Raw genomic sequence first — 12,924 nt, 5'->3', positions numbered from 1 at the left:
TTGGTTCTTCTGTGAAGTTCTGGATTATGTGAGATCTTTATGGCTGCATCATTATCAACCTTCAGTTTGGGTATCTCCTTCAACTCAGATATTTCGCCAAAGAGCCTTTTGATCCAAACAATCTCTCTAGCTGCTTCACTTGCAGCTACCAGTTCGGCTTCTGTACTGGATATCGCAACACATGTTTGTCGTCGACTCGCCCAAGATATTGCTCCTCCAGAGTATAAACATAAAATACCCGACGTCGAGCGTCCGGAGCTTCGGTCTCCACCATGATCAGAATCGCTATAACATTCCAGAATTCCTGCATTGCATCTCTTCTTAAAAGTTATTCCATAATCCGAAGTTCCTTTGATATATCTTAGAATACGTTTCAGCTTCTGGATGTCTTCTTTAGAAGGATTTTCTAGAGTTCGGGATACAACGCTTATAGCGTATGCTAAATCAGGTCTGGTTCCAACGGTCAAGTATGCCAGTGCTCCCACAGCTTCTCTGTACGGAAATGAAGTAGGATCTACCACCTCTTTATCCAGATCTGGCAATCCATCTTTCTGTATAGGAGTGGTGACAGGTTTGCAATCGCTCATACCAAAGCGGTCTAAAACTTTTAGAGCGTAGTGCTTTTGTGACACTTTTATATCACCATTCTGATTCTTTATTTCTAATCCTAGAAAATAGGATGCATCTTTTATAGTAATTTTGAATCTTCTTTTCAACTCTCTAATAAACTTTTCAGAATCTTCCTGATTTGTTGCAGCAACCAGACCGTCGTCTACATATAGAGCAAGAATGATTTTGTTACTCTCACGGTTTCGAATAAACAGGCAGGGGTCAGTATCACTTTGTTTAAATCCAATAGTCTTCAAATAATCTACCATGCATTTATTCCAACACCGAGGTGCTTGCTTGAGGCCATATAGACTTCTCTTGAGTCTACACACCTTCTTTGATCCATCTGAGTAGCCATCAGGTTGACTCATATAGATTTCTTCGTTTAGTGAACCATACAAGAATGCGGTCGATACATCAAATTGGGTTAATTTTAAACCTTCATTTGCAGCAACGCTTAAGACCGATCTAATTGTCGTCATCTTAGCAACTGGGCTGAAAGTTTCATCAAAGTCGATGCCCTTTTTCTGTGTATACCCTCTTGCAACTAGCCTTGCCTTAAATTTGTCTAGAGAGCCATCTGCATTGGTCTTGATCTTGTATACCCATTTACAGGATATAGGCTTTCTGTCTTTTGGAAGGTCAACCAGTATCCAGGTTTTGTTCTCCTTTAAAGACTTCAACTCATTTTTCATTGCTTTGACCCACTGATCTTTATGCCGACTAGAAATTGCTTCTTTGTAGGTTTTTGGTTCATTGATCTCGTTAACATCATCAGCTGACATCATAACATAGTCTTCAAAACGATCAGGTTGTCGAATTTTACTTCTGTCCCATAGAGTCATTCTTGTAGCTATCTCAGCTATATCATCTACGTTATTTCTTGGAGCCTCAGTATCATCATTGTCATCATCATCTAAAGCATCTTCATAAAAAGGTGACCCTGGCAGTGATGCTTCTGAAGACGGCTGAAATGATTCCATACCTCTGTCTTGGCTTCCTACTTCCTGACTCTCAACATGATCCGGCGATGTGGAAGGCACAACTGATCTAGGCTCATCAGTGCTACTTGCAGTGCGATCCGAGCGGTTTTCAGTGCGATCATCCTCCCTTGCATTACACATCGGTGGTTCTGAAAGTGGAAAATAGATTTCAGCTGAGTGCTGCTCTGCTGAATCATCTGGGCCATAAGGAGTAAGTACTGACTCATTAAATATAACGTCTCTTGACCTTATGAGTTTCCCACTCTTACTTAGTAAGCGGTAGCCTTCATCACCGTCATATCCAATTAAGATGCATTTTTCAGCCTTTTTAGATAGCTTCGCTCTCTTTTGTTGAGGAATATGAGCGTAACATTCACATCCAATTATTTTTAGGTGACTGATTGCTGGCTTTTTCTTAAACCACAATTCAAATGGTGATTTACCATTTTCTGGAGTTGGGCCGCTTCTGTTTAAAACGTACGCAGCAGTATTTATCAACTCTGCCCATGTAGCGAGAGGTAATTCTTCATGAGCATGCATCATTGTGCGGGCGGCTTCGACTAATGTTCTATTTTCACGTTCGCTAAGGCCATTTTGTTGCGGCGTGTAGGGCATCGTGAGCCTTTGCCTTATTCCAGCTTCCCGTAGAATGCACCTTACGTTCTCATTATCGAATTCACCTCCGTTGTCACTCAAAAATTCTTTTACAGAGTGTCCAGCCACTTTACATTCCTGTAACATCTGTCGGAGCTTTAGGTGAACTTCCGATTTCTGTCGCAAGAAATAAACGTGACGATACTTGCTGAAGTCGTCCTTAAACAGAACGAAGTAACGAAATTTATTGAAGGAAGGCGGGAATGGACCACACACATCAGCGTGAATAATTTCTGCAGGTTCCTTAGCTCGTTCTCTTGTTCCAAACGTTTGCCGGTGAGTCTTTCCGTAAATACATCCGGTACATAGTTCAGAATCTAGACGAACTTTAATTCCAAGTTCCCGTTCAATAACTCCTTTGACGTGTTTCTTATTCTGGTGAGCTAACCGTTCGTGATAAAGTTGTAGTATATTATCTGTTGACAAGGCGTTCAGATCAGGAATTGACTTTGTAATAGTCTCTACATTAAGCTTGTATAAGCCTCCATTCTTCGTTCTTTTGCCAGTCAATATAACATGTCCATCAACTTTCAGCGAGCAGTGTTCCCTTTCAGACATGAAAACACTATTGTTTAGTCTGTCTTGAGTGGCCAGCACAGAGAATAGGTTTCGCATAATATCAGGTACGTACCAGACATCACAGAGTCTTAGCCTGGACTCTTTGCCTTTGATAACAGTTTTCAAGTCAACAGTACCTTTGCCAATAGCTTTGACAGTAGCTCCATTAGCGGTCGTCACTGTACGAGAATCCATAAAATGCTCGAAACTAGAGAAAAAATCGTTCCGGCAAGTGACGTGACTAGTAGCTCCGTTGTCAACAAACCAACTTGATGCATCATAGTTCATAAGCATTGAGTTAACATCCGTAGTAACTGGCAAGAGCATTAAGTTCAAATTGCTTGATGTCTGTTTATTTTCTGGCTTTGCTGGTTTCCCGTCAGCTTTCCATTTATGACATTGTCTGACCTTATGACCGACTTTTCCGCAGTATCCACATTTCTTCTTTGCTTTATTGCTATTCAGTAGCGCCAGAGCCTCTTCAGGACCTTCATTCTTCAATGACATAGCGCGTTCATACGCACAAAGTTGCGTAGTCAGATTTTCTATCGTTTTGTCTGTCTTCGACATCAACATCCAGCTCGATTTGAAAGAAAAATATGCTTCAGGTAGAGTATCGAGAATTTTACAGATTAATAAGATATCTGGTAATTCGGATTTGTCTATCTTCATTAATTCAGTTTTCAAATCTGACCAAATGGTTTTGATTTTGGAGACATGAGTCGTGATGTCATGTGACGGATCTTTACAATAGCCGAAAAACTCCATACAAAGTGCGTAACTCTTGTCTTCAGACTTGCCATCGAATAACCGATGTAATTCATCCCAAACTTCTTTAGACGAGTTAAAACGCATGATCTTTTGAAGAGTTTCGTCTGACATATTTGCAGTAAGCAGTAGTAATGCGGAACTATCAATTTTGTTGTAATGATCGAGAGCTATATTGTACTGAGAAATTTCATCGGCTTTGCTAGTAGTAGGTTTCACAGGTTTCTCGAGGGTACCGTTTACCGCATCCAATCCACCGGGCATACCTCTAAGTAGTAATGTTGCCTTGAATTTCCATGTAGACCAGTTTTTTACACCTTCCAGGTGACCGATGTCAATTTTACAACTAGGTGATTGCATTTTGAATCTTCGTCTTCCCGGATTGATTTGAAACTTGGTTTATTACACACTCGATTTATTTATTACTTTCACTCGATTCCTTACGATCTGCTACCATGATAAAACTAATTTATAAATTAGAATAGAGACTCGTGGACTCGTGGTGACAGCATAAACATTATTTATTAAATCAACACAACGGTTGCTACACGGACTGACATGAGTTATGGTTTTCTCAAAAGAAGAGGTTTTAGTATAAAACAGTCCTTAACACTAGTGAGACAAAAAACGATAGCCCTCATTCATTCGCGATAGCCCTCATTAAGTTGGTGCTGGTGACACTTTCCGGTCCGGATAGTACTGATATGGAAATACCGACTCTGTTTTTCGTGTACACGCCCATAGAAGCTCCTGGCAGTTTGTATGGGCGTGTACACAAAAAAACAGGGACAGTATTTCATGACGGTGTTATCCGGGCCGGGAAAGAGTGTCACCTTGGTGTCACCCAACTATAACATATAACAACAACGCGGGCTTCCTACATGCTTCCTACGGAAGGGAGTAGCCATTCGCCGCGTTCCCCTCTGTCAAAGTACAAGCCCAACTGGGCATACGAATTTTATAAAACAAGGCGCGCTCGGATTTCAAACTAGACTGAATCGAGTCGCGCGAGTGAACGCTGCAGTGCTAAAAATGCCGAATTGTTCAGTTTTCTGCTGTAAAAAGAGATCTGGGACATCAAGCTTGCAAAAAGATGGTGTTACATTTCACATGTAAGTAAATTGTTATCGTATTATTGCTTACATTTAAACAACAAAGTCGTACATTTTATCACAATATTATTGTCGGATTCGTTTACCAACATCGAGTCCGCTTCCGTACAAATTTCGGATCGGTCAAGCGATAAATCCGACTTTTCGCCGATGAACAACTTAGTGATGTTACTGTCAATGTGTGAGTTTTGAGTCATCTGTACACGAATTATTAGTGTATTGTTGGATTATTTATGTGTTAACGTCGTCATTACAGTCAGTTGGCAGTTTTGTTTTTGCATGTAAGTGTGCGGAACTGCACTTGTGTGCACATTTCCCCCGCAACAAACGCCAGAACTATTTTAAAGGTAATCTACCGCTAAGGCTACTCCCTTCCGGTAGGAAGCCCGCGTTGCTCTAAGGTTCTATGTTCTATCCGAACTCGTATATTGCCATTACAAAAAAAGTGCTTGGATATTGTTAAAACATGGTTAAAACCACAAAACTTACGATATAATTCGCGTGTACATTATGTTGTTTTTTACAAAACTAGGTACATACACCTCAAATACAAATAAGTATTCGACCAGTAACTAAATTAATGTAGGTAGGTACATGGTAGGTACTAAATAAAAAAGATAGTAAATTCCATTTACGTTTCCAAAACAATTTCAATTCAAATTACGTTTACCACCAGGCAAGTTAATTATAATAAGCTTATAATGCTTAAGCTTAGTGATTTTCAGTCATAGTTAAATATTATAAGCGGGGCTTATCACGCGAAACATACGAGTAACATTTACCACATTATCATTTCAGTCTACTCAGACCACGGCCACTATGTGGTCGAAACGTTGAGGTAAATATTACTCGTTTCAAATAATTCTGTTTAATAACCAGGAGGAAAACTTAGGGAAAACTAGTGTTTCCCGAAGGTTATATTCCTTTAATTATGTTTGTAACATCCTATATGTAAAAAAATAACGCTCTTGCTGAAAGCATTGCTATTGAATTAACGTAGGGTTACCAATATTTATTTATAGATAGGCAAGGACCATATATGGTCCTTGTAGGTACATAGGTAACATAATTGAAACATAACATAAACATATACATACATGTAGTGCGCTCTTAACATTCATTTCTTTCACGTTCTAGTATGGCTGCCTTAGACTAATTAGCTCAATCATCTACGGTCGCTGGATGGGTTCAGAAACTTGAACTGTAAAACCAAAAACATAAAAGTATGAATGAATAATTTAGAAGTAATTATATCCTCTAAAATTGTAGTTTGGAGGTAGTCTTGACTTTTATTTGCCAAGATCATAGCTAGCTCCACCTATCCTTTTGATATTCAGCTTTAGCATGGTACATACCTATGTATAAGTAAGCAAATGCAAAAGCCAAAAATATTATTGTTCAATGTCTCCCAGACAAATATTTAAATATAATTACAAAATGCGACAACGCAAGGAATATGTTAGACATATTAAAAGAAATATTCCAGAGGAAGAGCGTTATATCTACCATACTTTTAAGGCGAAAGTTAATAAACCTAAAACAATCACCAGACCAAAAATTAGAAAACTATTTTGAAAATTTTGACAGTATAACCAGTGAATTGGAGTGTGCTGGAGACTCGTTAACAGAACGAGACAAAATCGCTTATCTACTAACAGGCCTACAAGAGAAATACGACCATGTAATAACTGCCATCGAATGCAATACGGGGTTCCAAGAAAGTACGTTAAAACTAGATTTCGTGAGAGCTAGACTACTGGACGAAGAGTTAAAAGTGCAAGAAATGCCAACCAACAACAGTCAGGATACAGCATTCGTTACATGTTATACCTGCAAAAAACCAGGACACCTATCAAGAGACTGCTACAAGAATGTCTGGCATAGCCGAGGTCGCGGACGCGGACGAGGAAGAACGAACAACCGTTACCAAAGATATTCACGTCATCCCAACCATTATGGAAACATAGCATTCGAAGAAACCGGACAAAAGCATTTTAATTTTTGGACAACAGGAAAAATCAAAGAACCATCAAGACCTACGAACGGAAACATCGAATGGGTAATCGATTCAGGATGTACAGAGCATATGATTAACGAAGATTACGAAAAATGTATGACCAACGTCAAAACTTTAGAAACACCGATCAAAATTTACATCGCAAACGGAGACTACCTGATGGCCGAGAAAAAAGGTTGCATATTAATGAAATGTAACGATGTGACAATAAATTTAGAATCGTTGATTGTCAAAAATCTATCCTTCAATTTAATGTCAGTGAAGAAAATGGTTCAAAATGACTTTCACGTAATTTTTAGTAAACAAAATGTAAAAATAGGCAGGAAAAATTCTAATATCTATGTGTTTGGTTCTTGCATAGGTAATTTATTTCTATTAAATGCCGAAATATGTTTAGCGACTTGTAGCGCAGCTTTAAGCGACGACGACTTGTGGCACAGAAGATTGGGTCACCTCAACCGAAGAAGTCTACATTGGATGCGGCTGCCGACTAGCAACAAACCCTGCTCTCCTTGCATGATGAGTAAGGCGACGCGATTACCTTTCGTACCTGTCAAGAGGCCACGTTCAACTTACATAGGTGAGTTAATACACACTGATATTGCAGGTCCTCAACGTACACCTGGTATCAACGGAGAAATATATTACCAAGTAATAATAGATGATTTTTCACATTTTTGTTGTACATATCTTTTAAAACGTAAAAGCGAAGCCACTGCCAACTTAATCGAGTACATTCGGAGATTAGAGATAGAATACGCAACAAAAGTAAACAAAATACGATGCGACAACGGCGGAGAATTCAAAAATAACTTTTTTGAACATTTTTGCAGAGAACGAGGAATAAGAATCCAGTATACACAAGCGTATTCGCCACAACAGAACGGCGTGTCAGAAAAAATGAACAGAAGTTTGATGGACAGGGCAAGGACACTGCTAGTAGAAACGAATTTACCAAAATATCTGTGGGGTGAAGCAATTTTATGCGCAACCTACCAAATAAATAGATGCCCTTCGACAGCTGTAAACTTTAAAACGCCTGAAGCCATTATGAGAGGTAAGACTGACTTATCGAGATTACGAGTATTCGGTAGCAAAGCCTGGGTAGTAACTATGCCCAGAGGCGACAAACTAGAAAAACGAGCTAAGGAAATGCGAATGATTGGATATGCATCAAACGGTTACCGCTTATGGGATCCGAAAGCAGACCTTATATTAATATCTAGAGATGTACGATTTGATGAGAATGATTTTGTATACGAGAAAAATATCAAAGAACAGAATGATCAGAGAATAAGTAAACAGAATGATGACGAAGATGATGAAATAGAACAAAACTGTAATAAACAAACTACGAATGAAGAGGAGCAACCAATAGAACAAGATACAAGCGACGAAGTACGAAGAGAAGCACAAGAAGCACCACAAAGGCCACAAAGAGATAGGAGGCCACCACCTCGATTCGAAGATTATTACACAGCAGAAGAGGAAATGTATGATGCAAATATAGCATTTTCTCTAATAGCGGACTCAGACCCGCGTAGTTATAAAGAAGCTGTAGACAAAGGAGAAGAATGGAAAAAAGCAATAAATGAAGAAATAAAGTCACTTGAAGAGTTGAATACCTGGAAAGAAGCCGAATTACCTAGAGGAAAGAAAGCCATAGATACAAAATGGATATTTAAGACGAAACAAGATGGAAGAAAGAAAGCGAGATTAGTAGCTAAAGGTTTCCAGACGGATAACATTCACAATGTTTATTCACCTGTTGCAAGAGTATCGACAATAAGAATGATGTTTAGCCACGCAGTACAAGAAAATTTTCCTATGAAACAACTGGATGTTCAAACTGCTTTTTTGAATGGATATCTGCACACAGAAGTGTACATAAAGCCACCAGAGGGCGTTGAGGTTTCAGCGGGAAAAGTATTAAAACTACAAAGATCGTTATACGGATTGAGAGAAGCTCCAAAATGTTGGAATGACCGATTTCATAATTATATAGTAACACAAGGATTTGAACAATCGAAATATGATTTCTGTCTGTACTACAAAGCCAACGTATGGCTACTTATTTGGGTTGATGACATTTTAATAACGGGAAAAACTACAGAGATAAAGAAAACAATAGAGAAGCTGAAAGAAGAATTTAAGATAAGAGATTTGGGTGAAGTCAGAGAATACTTAGGTATGGAAATAAAAAGAGAACATGATAAGCTGAAAATTAGCCAAACTAAATTGATTGAGAAAGTACTAGAAAAATTTGGAATGACGGATTGCAAAGGAACACAGACGCCTATGGAACAAGGAACTCCAATCAAAGAAGAAGAAACTGTAATTGATGTGCCTTATCGTGAGTTGATTGGATGCCTTATTTACATCTCCACAGTCTCACGTCCAGATATTACTTTTGCTACGTCGTATTTAAGCAGATTTCTAGACAAGCCAACAAATACTACGTGGACATCAGCAAAAAGGATATTAAGATATTTAAAATTAACTTCGCACAAATGCCTGACATACACGAAGACGCAAGACAAACAAGTGTTGTGCTATACTGATGCGGATTGGGCGAGCAACGTCGACAGGAAAAGCGTAAGTGGTTGTGCTATTTTTCATAATAGTAATTTGGTATCATGGTTCACAAAGAAACAGCAGACAATCGCTCTATCGACTGCAGAGGCGGAGTACGTGGCAGCAGCCATGGCTACAACGGAACTCGTCTATTTAAAAGGTATATTATCTAATTTTGGCTATAATGATATTAAATCGTACTTACACATCGATAATCAAAGTGCTTTAAGAATGATCGACTGTAACGAAAACAGTAACAGAACCAAACATATTGATATAAAATATCATTTTATCAAAGATTGTTACAATAAGAACATGTTTAAAATGTCATACGTTCCAACTAACGAAAATATCGCAGATATATTCACTAAGCCATTGGGCAGTGTGAAACACAATTATTTTGTAGAAAAACTTAAAGTATTGTGAGTTTATTTAATGCTGAAGTGTCAATGTTTATGTTAGTGTAGTTAGTTAGTACTAGTAATGAAATGAATAATAGTGCTGTGTATGTTTTATGAGTCTGTATATTTGTATTACCCCTGTTAATACTTAATGATTGCAATTTTAACTGAAGTTAATATTGAGGGGGGGTGTTAAGGTTTTGTTGTTTATGTCTAGTAAAGAAAAATAATATTGTCATGATTGACATATCCATTGTGATCTACTTCAAGATGTGCTTCCGCACAATAAACATCGTCTACCATTACGTGTTATATTTTATTTAAACTCTAACAAGAACTTGTTAATCATCACTTTAACATTAAGGTATGCAAATCATAATAGAAAACATAAGTTATAATTTATATATACTTAATACTCCAAGATAGAGGCTTTTGCTTAGTTTGGATCAGAGTTATAACTAGGTACTTATTTTTTCAAATTGTTTAACTTCGTGTTGACAGAAACGTCATTGTCCTCTTGTGTTTGTACACTTTATATTTGAATAAATGATGATTATTACCTATTATTATTATTTATTATTAATATATGAGATTATTAATCGTGATAGTGATAGCCCTGGGTGGCTTAGTGGTTTTAACTTGTGCCCTCTTAAATAGAGGTTCGCATCTTTGAGTTTTTTGATACGAGTATTGATGTGCGAAATTATCTACATTCGAAATTCGAGCTTTACGGTGAAGGAAAATATCGTGAGGATATTTTCCTTTTTGCAGGCATAAACTTGCGAAGCTATTCTTTGGTGCGTGTGAAGTTCTCTATCTGTACTGGGCCCGCGTGGGAGCTACGGCCCAAGCGTTCTTTCTGAGAGGGGACCTGTGCCCAGTGGTGGGTCGTATATAGGCTAGGACAGCCATTCTCGAAGTGTGCTCCGCGCAGCCCTGGGGCTCCATGAAGATTCTGCGAGGGTTCCGTAAAAAGACTGGAAATAGTTAAAATAAGTAACGCGAGTATGGTCCACCATAAGGTTGCCGAGTACAACTTTCCATTAAATTAGTTGTTTTTGACTATTTTAGGGCTCCGGCAAATATTTAGTTTTGAAATAGTGCTCCATCATCAAAAAGGCTCGGAGCCACTAGGCTAGGATGACAAAAAGAGGTTGTGAGATCACCGATTACAAAGTCTGTAACATTTTTCAAGAGCTTAATGTAAATGCTGATCTTACAATCGTTATAATTATAATTAAATGTAGCCCATTGATGCGTTAAGCTAACAAGCAGGTTCATGCAACCTTGATATTTCCCGTGTTCCCACGACCCGGCGCCCAGCCAGCGCCGGCGCCGATGCACTTTATTTTGTTTCGCAATTGGAAACGATGTCACACACACACACACCGCGTTACTGATAGTGAAAATTAATCTAAATTATTCATAAACAGACGCGCCGTCGTATCATTTTGGGGAGCATTGCGTGGTAGAGATACCTACCGAAAAGCAATTGATGGATATGAACACAGATCCAGGGTGTTGGAAGGTATTTAAATATTTTAGGCTTTTTAGAGGACTCACGTCTCTCGAAATTATAATAATAAATATTTTTTATGATTAGATACTAAATCTAAATTGTACCTAGGTTCGTTAGTATTCATTGACATCTATGCACGCACATACATAGAGGCACATACAAAGTAGATGTCAATGTTAGTATTGGATTGGATGCTTCCGATTAGGTATCATCCGTATCTTATTAATTATTTATTTATTTATTTATTTTGGTTTCCAGAGCAAATAATGGATGGTCTTATCGATGGTCTTGTCAGGCTCTGGATTTAACCGCGGAATAAGTTCAGCCGGTTTGACTTAGGTATAGGTTAGGTAAGTAGGTATACGTAGAACATGTTTTATAGTTAAGTACCTAGTACAGTAGCATAGATACTATGATAATTTACTATATTCTGTATTGTCAAGGTACCAACAAGTAACGGGGTGGCAGAGTTGACGAATGTAATGTTAGTCACGTATCAATCTAGCATTTTAGAGCCAAAATTGATGAGTGTGTGTCCCTTGACACTACATTGGATTGGAAATAAAATTTTGCGTAAATAGAAAATAATAATTTAATTAATTTCCTATGGCAGTATCACATATCACACTTTAAGGTAATATTAAGTAGTTACTTCATGCTTAGTATATTCCTAAGCTTTGGCATTCTTAGTGGTGGTACAGGGGAGCGGAGTAGGCGGCGGGAGCGGTGTGGTAGACGGGGGCGGAGTGGTAGGCGACGGGCGCCGCGAGCTTGGCGACGGGCGCGGCGTGCACGACGGGGGCGGCGGCGTGGTAGGCCACGGGCGCGGCCTGGTAGGCTACGGGCGCGACCACTTTAGAGACCACGGGCGCGGCCACCTTCACGGCCAGCGGCTCGCGGTGCACGACCGCGTTGAAGCCGTTTTGGTCGTCGGCGCTGTATTCCACGGTGCGCTTGGTGCCGTCGGGGTCCACGACGGAGTAGGAGCCGCGCACGACGTCGCCGTCGCGCGTCTCGTGCTGCGACTTGGAGTCGCCGGTGAGCCCGTCCTGCACGTCGTAGGCGTAGCTGTACTGCGGGTGTGCGTACTCCTCGACGGCCACCTTGGCGACGGGCGCGGCGTACGCGACGGGCGCGGCGTACGCGACGGGAGCGGAGTGGAGGGCGGGCGCCGAGTAGGCCACTGGCGCGGAGTGGTAGGCGGGCGCGGCGTAGGCCACGGGCGCGGAGTGGTAGGCGGGCGCGGCGGCGTACGACACTGGGGCGGCTGGCACCACGCCGGCGCTAGCGGCCGCTACCAAGCAAGCGAATACCACAAACTGGAAACAAAAAAAATGTTAATTAGACCATCACGACACACGCCTCAGCTTCTACATCACTGCAGCTCTGGCGTACCTTGAATGCCATTGTGTAGTGTGTGTTGATCGAGTGTGTTGAATGATGCTTGATGAGAAGTGTTAGGAGCTTTTATACAGGCGGCGGGGGCGCACCCTTTCACTCGAGCCGCGCTGACGCCGCGCGACCCTGAACTCGAGCCCGGGGCGCTGTGGGATCCCGCACAATCAACGCTGTCCCTATAATTAAGACTGCAAGTTCCGGTTTGTGATATAGGGATAATGTTTAGATCTCTAATCGTACTTATTTGTAGGTCATTTTCACAATACGACGGGCGTTCAATAATTAATGAGAATGATAAGGACTCAGACATCTTTTAATTTATTTTATTTTT

General features: G+C 40.0%; 1 protein-coding gene across 1 annotated transcript; it reads right to left on the bottom strand.

The window, feature by feature from the left end:
* Positions 1–11,773: 11,773 nt before the first annotated feature.
* On the bottom strand, positions 11,774–12,631 carry LOC141445073 (cuticle protein-like). The gene is made up of 2 exons (XM_074110847.1): positions 12,591–12,631; positions 11,774–12,514 (listed from the first exon to the last, which is right to left on the bottom strand). Exons 1-2 carry the CDS (start codon positions 12,600–12,602, stop codon positions 11,882–11,884), a joined length of 645 nt encoding a protein of 214 aa, XP_073966948.1. The 5' UTR covers positions 12,603–12,631; the 3' UTR covers positions 11,774–11,881.
* Positions 12,632–12,924: the final 293 nt, after the last annotated feature.

This window comes from Choristoneura fumiferana, unplaced genomic scaffold, assembly GCF_025370935.1.
Source record: "Choristoneura fumiferana unplaced genomic scaffold, NRCan_CFum_1 Sck3bRy_31;HRSCAF=187_pilon, whole genome shotgun sequence".
NCBI classification, from domain to species: Eukaryota; Metazoa; Arthropoda; class Insecta; order Lepidoptera; family Tortricidae; genus Choristoneura; species Choristoneura fumiferana.
The sequence above is the reverse complement of the archived record's forward strand: the minus strand, read 5'-3'. Positions and strand labels throughout refer to the sequence as shown.